At 41.5% G+C, this 17433-nt stretch overlaps 1 protein-coding gene across 1 annotated transcript; it reads right to left on the bottom strand.

Moving 5' to 3' along the window:
* Positions 1-245: 245 nt before the first annotated feature.
* On the bottom strand, positions 246-15643 carry LOC140738838 (alpha-N-acetylgalactosamine-specific lectin-like). The gene is made up of 6 exons (XM_073066752.1): positions 15581-15643; positions 15433-15503; positions 12415-12560; positions 10017-10157; positions 3120-3234; positions 246-457 (listed from the first exon to the last, which is right to left on the bottom strand). The coding sequence occupies exons 2-6, from the start codon at positions 15485-15487 to the stop codon at positions 387-389; spliced, it is 528 nt and encodes a 175-aa protein (XP_072922853.1). The 5' UTR covers positions 15488-15503; positions 15581-15643; the 3' UTR covers positions 246-386.
* Between the last annotated feature and the right edge of the window lie 1790 nt (positions 15644-17433).

The raw sequence follows: 17433 nt of genomic DNA, 5'->3' as shown, positions 1-17433 counted from the left end.
TTCTATGGGAAATCATCTCTTTCCCATTTCTGTCAATTATCTATTGAACAGAGATCCTTTATTTCACTCTCATGTGCTGTTGCCAGAACCCAGCACACCAATTGTGGCCAAAATGAATGAGTTAATTTTGCAAAGTCTGTGCTGAATTCCCCTCAGTTTAGCAATGAGTGTAGAGGTGGGGAGGGAGCAACAGTGGGACAGGAAGGCTGCTGGAAACTGGACTCATACAACAACAAACACACAACTCAGGATGCAATTCTCTTTATTATTGGCTGAGAAACTAAGCGAGTACAGACACCACAGACAGTGAGAGCGGCTACAAAGAATTCAGGGAAATGAATCCACTGTTTGAAATGATGAGTGGATGGTTCTGGAGTCTTCCAATTTCAGTGCAGTTTGTAGGAACAAACAAAACCATGTGTCTCATCACAGTTATAATCATTCCACTTTTCAGTACCTTGAAACAGGAAAAAGGAATCCAAATTGACCTGTTAGTCCACAAGCATAACATTGCAGAGGCTGAAAATCTGAAAATAATACTTGAAATACTCAGTAGGTCAGGCAGCATGTATAGTGTGAGAAACAGGAAAGTCATTGATGAAGATTTAAACTCTTTTCTCTCTCTGTAGGCGCTGCCTGTTAGAATCACAGGGTCACAGAACAATACATCATGGATAGAAGTGTTTCAGACCAGTAAGTCCACGTTAACCATGATTTCCAACCATTTGGTCTCAATTTTCTGCATTTGGCCTGTACCATTCTAAACCCCATCCCTCTCTGTACCGATCCAAGTACTTTTAATATGAGAATACTGACCCAGTCTCAATCACTGATGTTGGTAGCTCATTCCATATCCTCACCTCTGTCTGATTGAAGAAGTTGTCCTCCGTTCTCTTTAAAATCATTCCCCTCAAACCTAAATCTATGCCTCCTAATTTTCTCCTCCCCTAAACTGGGGAATAGACTGTTACCATCTATCTTTTCTATGCCTCTCATACTTTTAAACATTTTGTTCAGGTCACCTTAGAATGTCAGACTGGACTCAAATATTCCGAGGAATAGAGGTCCAGTCTGGCAAATCGCTCCCTTCAAACCCGTCCCTCTACTCCTGGCAACATCCTCCTAAATACTTTCTCTGTCCTTTCTGATGAAGACTAGTGTGCTAAAAGACTTTTTCAGCACTCGTTCTATCTGTGAAGCTGCTGTCAATGAACCATGCACATGTGCTCCTCTGTTCCTCTGTCCCACTGTAATCCAGAATGCCTGACCATACATAGACCAGATTGAATTTCCAAAATGAATCAGTTCTCCCTCCCTGGCCTAATTTCTAAACTGAAGAAGATCCCCCATAAACTATAGTAACCTCTTTCACTATGATCAACACCTCCCTAATCTTGTGACTTCTGAAAACCTATTGAATTGAATTGAGGTGATGTTATTACTTACATCCATCATATACATGAGGAATAAAAACCTTTACATTACATCCCCGTCTAAATGTGCAATGTGCAACTTATAGTAATCTATAATAAATATTACGTACAATAGGATAGTCAGTATAACATAGAAATACAGTTGCATCAGCATGAATTAATCAGTCTGATGGCCTGGTGGAAGAAGCGGAGCCTGTTAGTCCAGGCTTTTATCCCCCGGTTCTGTTTCCTGGATGGAAGCAGCTGGAACAGTTTGTGGTTGGGGTGACTCAGGTCCCCAATGATCCTCGGGGCCCTTTTTATACACCTGTCTTTGTAAATGTCCCGAATTGTGGGAAATTCACATCTACAGATGCACTGGGTTGTCTGCACCACTCTCTGCAGAGTCCTGCGATTGAGGGAAGTTCAATTCCCATACCAGACAGTGATGCATCCTATAAAGTTCTTAGGATTTGGGGGCCCATACCAAACTTCTTCAACCATCTCAGGTGAAAGAGGAGCTGTTGAGCATTTTCACCACACAGCTGGTATGTACAGGCCATGTGAGATCTTCGGTGAAGTTTATGCCGAGGAACTTAAAGCTGTTAAGCTTCTCAACCCCAGATCCATTGATGTCAATAGGGGAAAAACTGTCTTCATTCCTTGTGCATTTGCATCCAGATCATTTAGATAACTAATGAATAACAAAGGTTCCGATATTGATGGTATAATGCCCAAAATCAATCTCCAAAACAAGAAACAAACTTCAACCACCAGCCTCTACCTTCCACTACAAAGCCATTTGAATCTATCTTACCAGCTCAGACTGGATTCAATGTGACTTAATGTTATAGAGCAGCCTACCACGGGGAAAGTTATCAAAGGCCTTGTTAAGCTACCCAGCATTTTCAATTTTCAGATTAGTTTAAGTGTTCATTGTCTGAGAGCCATGAAGTTTCCCTGACCATGTTCCATGACTTTGCCTTGTGAATAAAGGGAATCACTTCCTGTGGACCATGTGCAGTCAGAGTGTGTGTTGCTCAAACCGGACATCACGCAATATTCACCGGGGATTGAACTGTTCCAAACTGAGTGCTTGGTTCACGCTGGGTTGGAACTCTATGTGTGAGCTGGAAAATATGACTGTCCCATCAGAGATAATCTGAGCCCTCCCCATTCCATTGACCTCACATAACGTGGACAGAGTTTGTAATCCATTGAATAGTTTAATATACCACATGAAGTGATGCAGAAGTTGAACATAATATTTCAGCTTTCAATTTTACACTGATAACTTTACGCTTCTTCATGTTTTTGACTTTCTTTATCTACAGTGGCACATTGTTGATCTTCCAAACCTGGTATTACATCCCTTGTACATCGCTCCACATACAAGGTAACACTGAGTTGAACCTGACCAAGTTCTCAATGTGAAATATTAACTCTGTTGTTCTCTCCATAGTTGCTACCTGACCTGCTGAGTGTTTGTGAAAATGCAGGTTTTATCTCAGATTCCCAGCATGGGAAGTGTCTTTTCTCATCTTCATACATGAACTGTTCCCCTGTCCTTGCAATACATCCCATTTATCCTCCTCTAACTGGGCAATGAGTCCAGTTCTGCTGAGCATGGGGCTGGTTCATTCCTTCTGCAATACTGTGTCTGAAATGGACTTGAAAAAATAACATTTCTCTCACTGCTGCACTTACCTGAAAAAAAATGAATCTGCACACAGTCTTCATTTTCTTGGTGATTACTGGGTTCATAGTTAGCCCAATTTCTATAGGTGTAGCTTGTTCCATCACTCCATGTGAAATTCCCTTCCTGTGGGACATAAATCAGTGATTATTCCTGTGGGAACGTTCAGTAACCTGTCACTTAATGGTACAGGGAGGAGCTGGACCTGAGTCAGAGTGAGACCAGAATACGAGCAGACAGGACAAACGGGGCAGTGAATGAGATTTTAAATGATGGTCTGTCAGGGTGGGGGAAATCTCATGGAAGTAACAGAATCCTTGGAACAAACGAAACCGGATCTGAGAGTAAAAGTCAGGGAGAAGGAATAATGACAACTCAGGGAGAAGGGAGGGAGAAGGGACAATGAGTCATTGAGTACAAATACACAGACTGATCTCATAAACACTAGAGGGAGAAAAGACAGAAGAACTTCACATGAATGAACACAAACTACAAAACCAAATGGGATTTGGAGACTTGAAAATTTGTGACACACTCTGATCCTGTGTACAGTTCTGGTCTCCAATGTATCGATAGGGTATGGAGACACCACTGAAGCTGAGAAAATATTTGCAGGGAAAGGACCAGAAATGAGAATTCATACTTATCAATAAAGTTTGAGCAAACTTGAACATTGTCATCCCTCAATGACTGAGTTTGATATCTCTCTCTGTCTCTCTATTTCCCTCTGTCTCTGTCTGTCTGTCTGTCTCTCTGTCTCTGTCTCTCGCACTCTCTTTCTGAATAGCAACCTGCTCTAGCTGTAGAGCCAGAGCTAAAATTAAAACTTGGATGTTAAAGCCAGATGATTGTGTGTGGAATGGTCAAGTAGCTCACTGGGATCCTCCCTCAAATGTGAAGATTCAACAAGTTCAGCATGGAGAAAAGTTTCCACTTGAGGTGCAGAACAATAAATAAAGGAGAGTCACTAATCAATCCATATAAACATAGAAAACCTACAGCACAATACAGGTCCTTTGGCCCACAAAGCTGTGCCGAAGATGTCCCTACCTTAGAACTACCTAGGCTTTACCCATAGCCCTCTATTTTTCTAAGCTCAATGTAGCCATCGAGGAGAATCTTAAACGACCCTATCATTTCCGCCTCCACCACCGCCGCTGGCAGCCCATTCTATGCACTCACCACTCTCTGTGTAAAACACTTACCCCTTACATTTCCTCTGTACCTTAAAACTATGCCCTTTCGTGCTAACCATTTCAGCCCTGGGGTAAAGTCTCGGACTATCCACATGATCAATGCCTCTCATCATCTTGTACACCTCTATCAGGTCTCCTTTCATCCTCTGTCACTCTAAGGATGGTCCTCTGTCGCTCATTGGTCCCTTAGAGAATCAGAGTGGACAGCTATGTGTGGAGCCAAAAGAGATGGGGGAGATTTTGAACAATTTCTTTCCTTTGGTATTCACTAAAGAGAAGGATATTGAATTGTGTAAGGTAAGGGAAACAAGTAGGGAAGTTATGGAAACTATGGCAATTAAAGAAGAGGAAATACTGACACTTTTAAGGAATATAAATGTGGATAAATCTCCAGATCCTGACAGGATATTCCCTAGGACCTTGAGGGAAGTTAGTATAGAAATAGCAGGGGCTCTGACAGAAATATTTCAAATGTCATTAGAAACGGGGATGATGCCAGAGGGCTGGTGTATTGCTCATGTTGTTCCATTGTTTAAAAAGGTTTCTAAAAATAAACCTAGCAATTATAGGCCTGTATGTTTGACGTCAGTGGTGGGTAAATTAACGGAAAGTATTTTTAGAGATGGTATATATAATTAACTGGATAAACAAGGCCTGATTAGGAACAGTCAGCATAGATTTGTGCATGGAAGGTCATGTTTGAGAAATTTAATAGAATTTTTTGAAGAGGTTATGAGGAAAGTTGACGAGGGTAAAGCAGTGGATGTTGTCTATGTGAGCTCCAGTAAGGCCTTTGACAAGGTTCTGCATGGAAGGTTAGTTACGAAGGTTCAATCGTTAGGTATTAATATTGAAGTAGTAAAATGGATTCAACAGTGGCTGGATGGGAGATGCCAGAGAGTAGTGTTGGATAACTGTTTGTCAGGTTGGAGGCCGGTGACTAGTGGTGTGCCTCAGGGATCTGTAATGGGTTCAATGCTGTTTGTCATATGATTTGCATGATGGGATAGTAAATTGGATTAGTAAGTATGCAGATAGGTGTTGTTGTGGGTAAGTTTTCAAAGCTTGCAGAGAGATATAGGCCAGTTAGAAGAGTGGGATGAAAGATGGCAGATAGAGTTTAATGCTGATAAGTGTGAGGTGCTACATTTTGGTAGGACTAATCAAAATAGGACATACATGGTAAATGGTAGAGCATTGAGGAATGCAGTAGAACAGAGTGATCTAGGAATAATGGTGCATAGTTCCCTGAAGGTGGAATCTCATGTGGATAGGGTGGTGAAGAAAGCTTTTGGTATGCTGGCCTTTATAAATCAGAGCATTGAGTATAGGAGTTGGGATGTAATGTTAAAATTGTACAAGGCATTGGTAAGGCCGAATTTGGAGTATTGTGTACAGTTCTGATCACCGAATTATAGGAAAGATGTCAACAAAATAGAGAGAGTACAGAGGAGATTTTTTAGAATGTTACCTGGGTTTCAGCATCTAAGTTACAGAGAAAGGTTGAACAAATTAGGTCTTTATTCTTTAGAGCATAGAAGATTGAGGGGGGACTTGATAGAAGTATATAAAATCATGAGGGGGATAGATAGAGTTGATGCGGATAGGCTTTTTCCATTGAGAGTAGGGCGGATTCAAACAAGAGGACATGAGTTGAAAGTTAGGGGGCAAAAGTTTAGGGGTAACACGAGGGGGAATTTCAGAGAGTGGTAGCTGTGTGGAATGAGCTTCCAGTAGAAGTGGTAGAGGCAGGTTCAATATTGTAATTTAAAGTAAAATTGGATAGGTATATGGACAGGAAAGGAATGGAGTGTTATGTGCTGAGTGCAGGTTGGTGGGACTAGGTGAGAGTAAGCGTTTGGCACGGACTAGAAGGGCCGAGTTGGCCTGTTTCCGTGCTGTAATTGTTATATGGTTATAAGGAGAAAAGGCTGAGTTCAACCCATTCTCATAAGGCATGCTCTCCAATCCAGGCAATACTTCCTTGTAAATCTCCCCTTTCCCCCCATTTCTATGGTTTCCACGTTCTTCCTGTAGTGAGACGACCAGAATTGAGCACAGTTCTCCAAATGGTGTCTGACCAGAGTCCTCTGTAGCTGCAACATTACCTCTCAGCTCTTAAACTCAATTCCATGACTGATGAAGGCCAATGTATTGTATGCCTTCTTAACCACAGAGTCAACCTGCATAGCAGCTTTGAAAGTACTGTGGACTCGGACCTCAAGATCCCTCTAATCCTCCACATTGCAAAGAGTCTTACTATAAATATCATATTCTGCCATCATATTTGAACTACCAAAATGAACCACCTCACACTTACCTGAGTTGAACACCATATGCCACTTTGCAACCTGGTTTTGCATCTTATCAATGTCCCACTGTAACATCTGACAGCCCTTCACATTATCCACAACACCCCCAACCTTTGTCATCAGCAAATTTACAAACCCAACCCTCCACTTCCTCATCCAGGTCATTTATAAAAATCACAAAGAGTATGGGTCCCAGAACAGATTCCTGAGGAACGCCACTGGTCACTGGCTTCCATGTAGAGTATGACTGGTCTACAACCACACTTTCCCTTCTGTGGGCAAGCGAGTTTTGGATCCACAAAGCAATGTCCTCATGGATCCCATGCCTCCTTATTTTCTTAATAAGCCTTGCATGGGGTACCTTATCAAATGCCTTGCTAAAATCCATATACACTACATCTACAGCTCTACCTTCATCAATGTGATAAAGCACATCCTCAAAAAATTCAATCAGGCTCATATGGCATCACCTGGCTTTGACAACGCCATTCTGACTATTCCTAATCATGTTATGTCTCTCCAAATTTTCATAAATCCTACCTCTCAGGATCATTTCCATCAACTTACCAACCACTGAAGTAAGACTCACTGGTCTACAATTTCCTGGGCTAACTCTACTCCCTTTCTTGAATAAGGGAACAACATCCACAACCCTCCAATCTACTGGAACCTCTCCCGTCCTCATTGATGATGCAAAGATCATTGCCAGAGGCTCAGCAATCTCCTCCCTCACTTCCCACATTAGCCTGGGGTACATCCTGTCCAGCCCTGGTGACTTATCCATCTTGATACTTTCCAAAAGTTCCAGCACATCTTCTTCCTTAATATCTACATGCTTAAGCTTTGCAGTCTATTGCAAGTCATCCTACAATCACCAGAATCTTTTTCTGTAGTGAATAGATAGATAGATAGATAGATAGATAGATAGATAGATAGATAGATAGATAGATAGATAGATAGATAGATAGATACTTTATTCATCCCCATGGGGAAATTCAACTTTTTTTCCAATGTCCCATACACTTGTTGTAGCAAAACTAATAACATACAATACTTAACTCAGTAAAAAAATATGATATGCATCTAAATCACTATCTCATAAAGCATTAATAATAGCTTTTAAAAAGTTCTTAAGTCCTGGCGGTTGAATTGTAAAGCCTAATGGCATTGGGGAGTATTGACCTCTTCATCCTGTCTGAGGAGCATTGCATCGATAGTAACCTGTCGCTGAAACTGCTTCTCTGTCTCTGGATGGTGCTATGTAGAGGATGTTCAGAGTTTTCCATAATTGACCGTAGCCTACTCAGCGCCCTTCGCTCAGCTACCGATGTTAAACTCTCCAGTATTTTGCCCACGACAGAGCCCACCTTCCTTACCAGCTTATTAAGACGTGAGGCGTCCCTCTTCTTAATGCTTCCTCCCCAACACGCCACCACAAAGAAGAGGGCGCTCTCCACAACTGACCTATAGAACATCTTCAGCATCTCACTACAGACATTGAATGACGCCAACCTTCTAAGGAAGTACAGTCGACTCTGTGCCTTCCTGCACAAGGCATCTGTGTTGGCAGTCCTGAAGTTGGCAATACTGAAGCAAAGTATTCATTCAGTACCTCCGCTATTTCCTCTGGTTACATACACACTTTTCCACTATCACACTTGATTGGTCCTATTCTCTCACATCTTATCCTCTTGCTCTTCACATACTCGTAGAATGTCTCAGGGTTTTTCTTAATCCTTTCCACCAAAGCCTTTCCATGGCCCCTTCTGGCTCTCCTAATTTCATTCTTAAGCTTCTTCCTGCGAGCCTTATATTCTTATAGTTTCCTATCATTACCTAGTTTTTTGAACCTTTTGTAAGCTCTTCTTTTCTTCTTGACTAGATTTACAACAGCCTTTGTACACCATGGATCATGTACCCTACCATAATCTCTGTCTCATTGGAACGTATCTACTCAGAACCCCACACAAATATCCCCTGAACAGTTGCCACCTTTCTTCCATACATTTCCCTGAGAACATCTGTTTCCAGTTTATGCTTCTAAATTCCTGCCTGATAGCCTTATATTTCCCTTTACTCCAATTAAACGTTTCCCTAACTTGTCTGTTCCTATCCCTCTCCAATGCTATGGAAAAGGAGATAGAATTGTGATCACTATCTCCAAAATGCTCTCCCAGTGAGAGACCTGACACCTGACCAGGTTCATTTCCCAATACCAGATCAAGTACAGCCTTTCCTCTTGTAGGCTTATCTACATATTGTGTCAAAAAACTTTCCTGAACACACCTAACAAACTCTATCCCATCTAAGCCCCTCACTCTAGGGAGATGCAATCAATATTTGGGTAATTAAAAATCTCCCACCACAACAACCCTGTTATTATTACTCCTTTTCAGAATCTGTCTCTTTATCTGCTCCTCAATGTCCCTGTTACTATTTATTGGGTGGTCTATAAAAAACACCCAGTAGAGTTATTGATCCCTTCTTGCTCTTAATTTCCACCCACAGATACTCTGTATACAATCCCTCCATGACTTCCTCCTTTACTGCAGCCGTGATGCTATCTCTGATCAACAGTGCCACGCCCCACCTCTTTTGCCTCCCTCCCTTTCCTTTCTGAAATACATAAAGCCTGACACTTGAAGTAGTCATTCCTGCCCCTGCACCATCCAAGACTCTGTAATGGCCACAATATCATAGCTCCAAGTGCTGATCCATACTTTAAGCTCATCCGCTTTATTCATAATACTCCTCGCATTAAAATAGACACATCTCAAACTATCGGTCTGAGCATGACCCTTCTATATCATCTGCCTATCCTCCCTTTCACACTATGTCCAAGCTTCCTCTATTTGAGAGCCAACCTCTCTTTCCTCTGTCAATTCAGTTCAGTTCCCACTAACAGGCTCCTTGAGAGAAACCCTTTTCTCCAGACTGTTAGGATGGGTGACTCACTGGGGTCAATGTTCGGTGAGGAAAAGATGGAGAAAGGAAAGTCACACAGATCGTGTCAGATGAAGAAGGGAGAGAGAAGGCTCATGTGGAGATAAACAGGGTCATAAACATGTGGGATTTATTTGTTCACTGGACACAGTGATGCTGTGAACAACCAGCATTTATTGTCCTTCCCTGATCATCGTCTGACTATTTCATATGGCAGCGAAGATTCTACACACTGGAGACACAGTGAGGCCAGACTGGGGAATTATTGGATTTAGTGCATTTTATTTACTTGGATCCAAGTTCCTGGATGCTGAAATGGGATTCAAACTCATGTCCCTGGATCATTTGGATACACCCAGTAACTTCACGCTCACACTGCCACATCCGAGTTACTCAGCAGGTGGTCCGGTGTAATTCTATCTGTGGTAACAATGTAACACGTCATCATGAACTTTACCTTCCATATGTCATTCAGGCCAATCCACGTCCATGGGTTTTTTTCATCCACAACATTGATCACCGTTGAAATGAATGTATTGTGTTTGGGTGAGGTCACACTAGCCAGATTTCCATAATGCGGGAGTTGATTGCAGAACTCCTATAAATAAAAGAGTATCATTATCTTTAATCTTCACACTGGGCCTTCAGCAAATCATTTGACCTGTTGTTAGGAATGTCCTTAAACAGACTTATTTTTCTTCACAGTGTTTGGTGTCAAAACAAACACTATTGTTAACTGCTGGTTGTGGAGTTTCTCCTAAATTATCCTGTGTCTGATCCCCTATAATAAGTAGATTGATTTGTTTACTCTCGGGGCTGGGGTGTGGGGTAGGATAAACTATCAAGTGGAAGCTGCAGCAACCAGGTCTCTGGCACTGAGTCTGTCTCTGTGGTTCAGAAGGGATGGGGGTCAAGAGGAGGGCAGTAGTGATAGGGGATTCCATTTTAGAAGAGCAGAAAGCAGATTCTGTGGACCTGAAAAAAACACCCAGACGGTATGTTGCCTCCCAGTTGCCAGGGTTAGAGGTGTCTCAGACTGGGTCATGGCATTCTAAAGGGGGAGGGTGAACAACCAAAAGTTGTGCAACATATTGGTACCAAAGACAGAGATAAGAAAAATGAGGAGTTCCTGAAAAGAGAATATAGGGGGTTAGGCAAAAACCTAAAAAGCAGAACCTCCAGGGTAGTGATCTCTGGATTGCTGCCAGTGCCACATGACGGTGGGGGTGGGGTGGTAAGAATAGGATGAATTGGCACATGAACGTGTGGCTTGAGAATTGGTACAGCGGATATTATCCTGAACAGTGGTTGGAAAGATATTGGAGTCTGTCATTAAAAACAAGCTTTTGGGGTACTTAAAAGCACATGATAAAATAGGCCAAAGTCAGTATGGTTTTCTAAAGGGGAAGTATTGTCTGACAAATCTGTTGGAATTCTTTTAGGAAATAACAGGCTGGATACTCAAAGGAGACTCAGTGCATGTTGTTTCTTTGGATTTTCAGAAGGACATTTCTGCACATGAGGCTGCCTAACATGATAAGAGTCTGTGGTAATGCAGGAAATGTTCTAACATGGATAGAAGATTGACTGACAGGAGGCAAAGAGTCTGTATAAAAGGGGCCTTTTCTGCTTGGCTGCTGGTGACTAGTGGTGTGCACAGGGGTCGTGTTGGGACTGCTTCTTTTCTCATTATATGTCAATGATTTGCTTGAAGGAATTCATGGAGTTGTAGCCAAGTTTGTGGACGATATGAAAATAGGTGGAGGGGCAGATAGTGCTCAGGAAGAAGGGTGTGTACAGAAGGACTTAGACAGTTTGGGAAAAGGGCATAGAAGTGGCAGATATAATACAGAGAAGGACAGGCATGATCATGCACTTTGGCAGAAGGAATAAAGATGTGGACTATATTCTAATTGGGGAGAACATTCAAACATCAGAGCTGCAAGGGACGAGGGAGTAGTCATGCAGGATTCCCTGAAGGTTAACTCGCAGATTGAGTCAGTGGTAAGCAAGGCAAATGCAATGATAACATTCATTTAAAGAGGACTGGAATACAAAAGCAAGGATGAAATGCTGAGGATTTATAAGACATTGGTCTGACTGAACTTTGAGTATTGTGAACAGTTTAGGTCCTCCTTTCTTATAAAGATGCACTGTGATTTGAGAGCATCCAAAGGAGGTTCATAAGAATGATGCCAGAAATGAAGGAGTAACATTTGATTTTTTGGGCCTTTATTCACTGGAGTTTAGAAGAAAGAAAGGAGATCTCATTGAATCCTATCAAGTCTTGAAATGCCGAGATGCAGTTGATGTAGAGAGGATGTATCCAATAGTGGAGGAGTTGAGGAGTTGAGGACTAGAGGGCACAGCTTCATGATTGTGGGACAGGGATTTGGAACAGGGATGAGGACAAATTTCTTTAGCCAGAGGGTGGTGAATCTGGAATTCAGACAGCTTTCCAGATAAAGTAACCGGGTATATTTAAGGTGAAGTTTGATAGTATTGATTAGTCAAGGTTTCGAGGGTTGCAGGAGAAGGCAGGAGAATGGGATTGAGATGGATAACAAATCAGCCAATGATGGAATGGTGGAGCAGATTTGATGGACTGAATGGCCTGACTCTGATCCTGTGACTTATGATCTTATGGTTTTATGGTCTTTATTTCCCAGTTTCTCACTCATTGATCTGACTGATAGGAACTGGAGCCCATAACCACAGTGAAGCACACCCTGTAACACAAGAACCCATCATTGACAATTCAACTAGAGGCTGTGCTGTGAGTTAATGGGAATAAACCAGCAGAGCTCAACATTCTCCAGGCCTTGATGTACTATCGTTGGGTTTCAGGGACTTACCTCAGCTTCATTCCATGTCTTTGGGTAACTGTAATACCGGTAACAGGAGTTTACAAGAGGATAATAAAACCACTTTTCATCACAACGTCCTTGGGTTAGCCTTTGAAACGTGTACCATCGCTCCTCCAAGTCCACGGGATCATTCCCTTTCATTTAGACAGGTATTTATGTTAAACCAGATAGAATAATTAAACAATTCCCATTAGTCACAACACCAGACACACTGTGGATTTGCAGAAGATGGCCAGTGCTCTTTACCCACATCATGGTGCCAGAGGACTGAGGGCTTTCTGGACGGACACCATTCTTTGTAACAGGGACACTGGTTAAACCTGACAACAACAAATGACTGTCTGACACTGGTAGTAGGAAATGTTTACGAACAGTTCTGAGGGATGGAACAAATTCATATTTAGTGTTTAGCAGGTTCATCCACGATAAAACATTTTGTAAAGAGATGGTTTTATCTGATGAGAAATTGAATTTTTGGAGGCTATAATTAAGTATCAGTAAGGATAGAAGGTTTCATGTGGCAAGCATGGATTTTAACAAAATGTTTGAGAAAGTCTCATTCAGGTGATTCAAGTAGATCTAAGAGAAACAAATTTATGAAACATTTTGTTCATTCCACACCTGGAGTTTATTATTGCACAGGAGAGAGTGCAGAGGAGAGTCACTGGGACATTGTCCAAGGTGGAATGTTTCAGATACAAGAAGGGACTGGATGGAATTGGTTTGTTTCCTCGGAGTAGAGGAGGCTGAATGAAGACCTGATAGAGATACACAATATAATGAGGGGCATCAATTGGGTGGTGGTGAGAAAATATTCACCATTATAGAGACTTCTAAAATGAGTGGAAATGGTTTAAGGTGAGGGATAAGAAATTCAAAGGGGATCTAAGGATTTTTTCACTAAAAGTGAATGCCATTTAGGATTCACTTTCTGAGATGGTGGGAGAGGTGGGTACACTCACAGCACTTGGAAACATTGGAGAAACACTTGAATCACAATGGCATGATGGATAGCGACAAGCCAAGTGTGGTGAAGGGGGTGAGGAGAATTGTACTTGATGGTTGACATGGATATGGTGGCCAATAGCTTTCTTGTTGTATAATCTGTAAAATTATAGATTAGATGAGGGTTAGTATTGGAAGGATGCGCATGCGCTGGCCTGTTACTGCCACTCCGACTAGTTTTCTTACTTTTCTACTTGGCACGATTAACATTATTATTTAATTATTTATGGTTTTACATTGCTATATTTCTACACTATACTTGATTGGTGCGGCTGTAACAAAACCCAGTTTCCCTCGGGATAAATAAAGTATGTCTGTCTGTCTGTCTCATGTGTGATACATGACAGGACCTCTACTTTCTTAGTATTTTGCATAGATTTAGCCCTGTCAGATAGACTTTGACAAACTGTTATAGGTGCATACATGAGAGGATCCTGACTGGTTTTCTAAAAAGCTACTGGAAGTGGTGGATGCAGCTCTGTTCATCACAGGAAAAGCCCACCTGAAAATTTAACACATTAACCAGGTTTGCTGCCATAAGGAATCTGCATCCATTTTCAAGACCCCACCACCCACTATCCAGGTCATGCTCTCTTCTTGCTTCAACCTTCGCGCAAACAGCATAGGAACCTTCAGCACCACACCACCAGGTTTATGAACAGTTATTACCCTGCAAACCTCAGGCTCCTGAACTAGCATGGATAATGTAAAACAGCTCAACTCTGAACTCATTCCACAACCTACCAACCTTGAAAGGGTGTCTGCACAAGTGTGACTCTACAATTCATGTTCTCAGTATTCTACACAATTTCTCTTCTTTTGCAACTTTGTTGTTCATCTGACTTCAAATACATAAAATTTGCAATAATTCAGTTGTGTTTTTATTGACTGAAAGAAAATGATAATCAGGGTAGCAACGGCTGACCTATACATAATTTGAGAATAAAGTTTCTTTGACTTTGACAATGAAGATGTTTGCTGATGATTCTAAAGCTGACATTCTTGTAGAAAGTACAGACCAATGATTAGGTTACAGGAAGACAGTTGTCGACTGGTCAGCTAGGAACAAAAGTGGAAGTGGAAATCAATCCTGAGAGAACGTGGCCATGCATTTGTTGGGATCTAACAATACAAGGGTACTTATGGGGAATGGTGGGATAGTAAGCAGTGGGAGCATGGACTTCCAAGACAAGCTCTGCAAAAGCCAAAGGGATGGATACAAGTAGTTGTTCACAGGATTTATGGTGATGGAGAGAAATTTTTTCAGCACATCTGCTCTTTATCTTTCCGATTCTCTGCCTAGTCTTACCTACTGGCATCTAAGCTACAACCCTCCATATCAATCTCATCTAAATACCAATCCAAACTTCTCTAAAATGTTGCAATTGAATCCATTTTTGCCACTGCTGACAGCTCAATCCACACGTGTACCCCCTCAGAAATAGTTAACCTTCAGATTTGCCATAAATATTTCAACTTTCACCCTAAACCTCTGACCTCTGGTTTTATTCTCACCCACCCCAGGGTAAAAAGCCCGCATGCACTCACCCCATCTATGGTCATTATCATTTGGTATTCTTCTCTGACATTTCGCCTCATTCTCCTGTGCTCCAGGGCGTGATGTCCTAGCCAATTGAACCTATTCCTGTAACTCAGGTCCTCCCAAAGTACAACATCTCATACTTGTCTACCGTAAATCTACCTGCTATTTTTCAGTCTAGTTTCCCAGCTGGTTCAGATCGTGTTGCAAGATTTGATAACCTTCCTCACTGTCCACTATGCATCAGTCTTGATATCATCTGATGTCTTTGTCTCCTGATCTCTAGGAGAGTCTCTGACTCATCTTCCATCTCAATAGCTCAAAGTTGAATGTCCCAAACAAGACATTTCCTACCATACCCCAACCGGACCCAATGCCCACAAATTCTTATGTCCCACAGTCCCAACACAGTGTTGTGACAGATATATATTTGTACAGTTCCTTGAATCAATGGGCCTTACCTGCCACATCACTGACAAGCAGTGTGGTCACCACCAAAACCCACATCAGCATCATGTTTCTTCCCTCAGACCTGAAACACAAGAAAATAATTCATCATTAGTGTCAGGTTTCTCAGTGAAGGTAGGGATATCTTGCTGCCACTCCCACCTCTCTCTCTCCCAGCTCTCTGTGTCGAATAGATTTTCAATCCTGATCCACCCCTATTTATGTGCAGGTCTTAGATATTGGAGGTTTCAAGAACCATTGAAATCAAACCCAATTGGCTGGACCCACCTGCATGAAAAATTCTGCAAACCAATCACTGACAGATTTGAACATGATGATTGGGAAACCGCAGGAATGTCTTGTGAGCTTCAAGTGTGACTGTGGAATGTTCCTCTGTAACTGAACATTGAGAAATAGAGGCTGCCTAAAACATTTATGTTCCCATGATGTTTTTCATGAAATCAGATCTCAATAAATATTAACAATAACAACAATTACAATGTAATTTTCAGGTGAATACATCAGCTACAGCTTATGATGAACTTACTCATTCATACAACTGTCCTGGTCTTTTTCTCATCCATTTCCCGTCTTGGGGGAAGATCTTTCTCTGTCATTGACTCTGGAAAGTTTGCAATCCATTTGTAAGGACTGGGTTCAATTTAGAATCATGGTCTCTGTCCAACAAAAGGTTGCAGTGAACTCTGCTCAGAAGGAGCTTGGAAGGATGTGGAGATAATAGATTGCTTGATACTTGACGTTTTTCCAGGGACAGTTCTGGAAGATGTATGAACTAACCTGATGTGGGAATGAATCTATTGATCTCCAGTGGAGTGAGACTGATGGGCCAAACAGATCTTCCTTTCCCTGGATCTTCTCTTGTTTTCCAATCATGTTCTATCAGTAGATTTCAGATCCTGACAACTCCCTGATCTAAAGTGATTCCTCCTGTCACTTCTGATCACCACTTACCAATTATCTAAGATCTCTACCCTTTAGTTAATGTCCCCACTGCCAAGCAGTAGGCTGTAGGAAGTTATTGATAAATCAGCTGATGATCGTTGTGTCTGAGACACTGACCTAAGCAATTCATGCAGTGATGTTCTGGGCTGGATACTCTACCACAGCCAACTTACATTGAATGAGTAATGAATCCAACCATTGAAATATTCTCTCCATGATGTCCCTTGTCTTAGAATGACCAGGTCGCCTCAATGCTGCATTCAGTCAAATGCTGCCATGTTTTAAATGAGTGACGCTGTGACTTCAGCACTTCACCAGTGGAATCCGGCTGTTTGTTCTGCATTTGGTCCAAGGCTGTGAAAGGCTTGATCTTCATGAAACTGACAAGAAGAAGACATTGACAATTTCCTGAGATTTTGTTCAAAAGAACACAAAACTAACCCTTATTCAGAATAAATGTATAGATGTTGTAAATCTGATATAAAAAGGATGCAAATATTGCTCATTATAGAGCATTTGCACAGGAAGACATGGGAAAGTAAAGATAAATATGCACTGTAACTGTGTAGAACAAGGGTTAAAGGAAAGTTGGTGGATTGTTGATTGGAGAGTAACTGAACAAGTTTAACAAAACTGAAGCAGATGTAAGATTGTGAGAGAAGATTTGCAGAGAATGTTATTGTTTAACTCACACTCTTCTTTGTTCTACACAGGTCCATTGTTCTTTCTCACTCTGTGATAGTTGAGATGTATTAATAAGATCTTGTTGATAAACTAATATTTCCTGTACTATCTAATTGCTGGAAAGTGCAGATAATGCAAAGCTTTAAAATAGTATTGGACATTTTCCTTACATCTGAATGAATTTACTGAACTCCAAGTGAGGTCTCAATGTAACAGTGTAGAATATCAGTGAGATTCCCATGTTTCTGTTCTCCAAAGTCCAACAATAATTGACCAGCTGCTGTATGACTTCATAATATCTCATTCAACTGACAGATTAAGTTTCTGCATCATTTGAACCAGAACGCCAGAGCTCATTCACACACCAT

This window comes from Hemitrygon akajei, chromosome 14, assembly GCF_048418815.1.
Source record: "Hemitrygon akajei chromosome 14, sHemAka1.3, whole genome shotgun sequence".
In the NCBI taxonomy this organism is placed as follows: domain Eukaryota; kingdom Metazoa; phylum Chordata; class Chondrichthyes; order Myliobatiformes; family Dasyatidae; genus Hemitrygon; species Hemitrygon akajei.
The sequence above is the reverse complement of the archived record's forward strand: the minus strand, read 5'-3'. Positions and strand labels throughout refer to the sequence as shown.

What these genes read in the sequence shown, in the direction of transcription:
- LOC140738838 (XM_073066752.1), bottom strand. Translation starts at nt 15,487, where the DNA reads ATGATGCTGATGTGGGTTTTGGTGGTGACCACACTGCTTGTCAGTGAT. An exon ending in GCTTGTCAGTGATGTGGCAG is followed by an intron (nt 12,561 to 15,432) that starts GTAAGGCCCATT and finishes TCTAAATGAAAG; the next exon opens with GGAATGATCCCGTGGACTTG. An exon ending in AGACATGGAATGAAGCTGAG is followed by an intron (nt 10,158 to 12,414) that starts GTAAGTCCCTGA and finishes TTTTATTTATAG; the next exon opens with GAGTTCTGCAATCAACTCCC.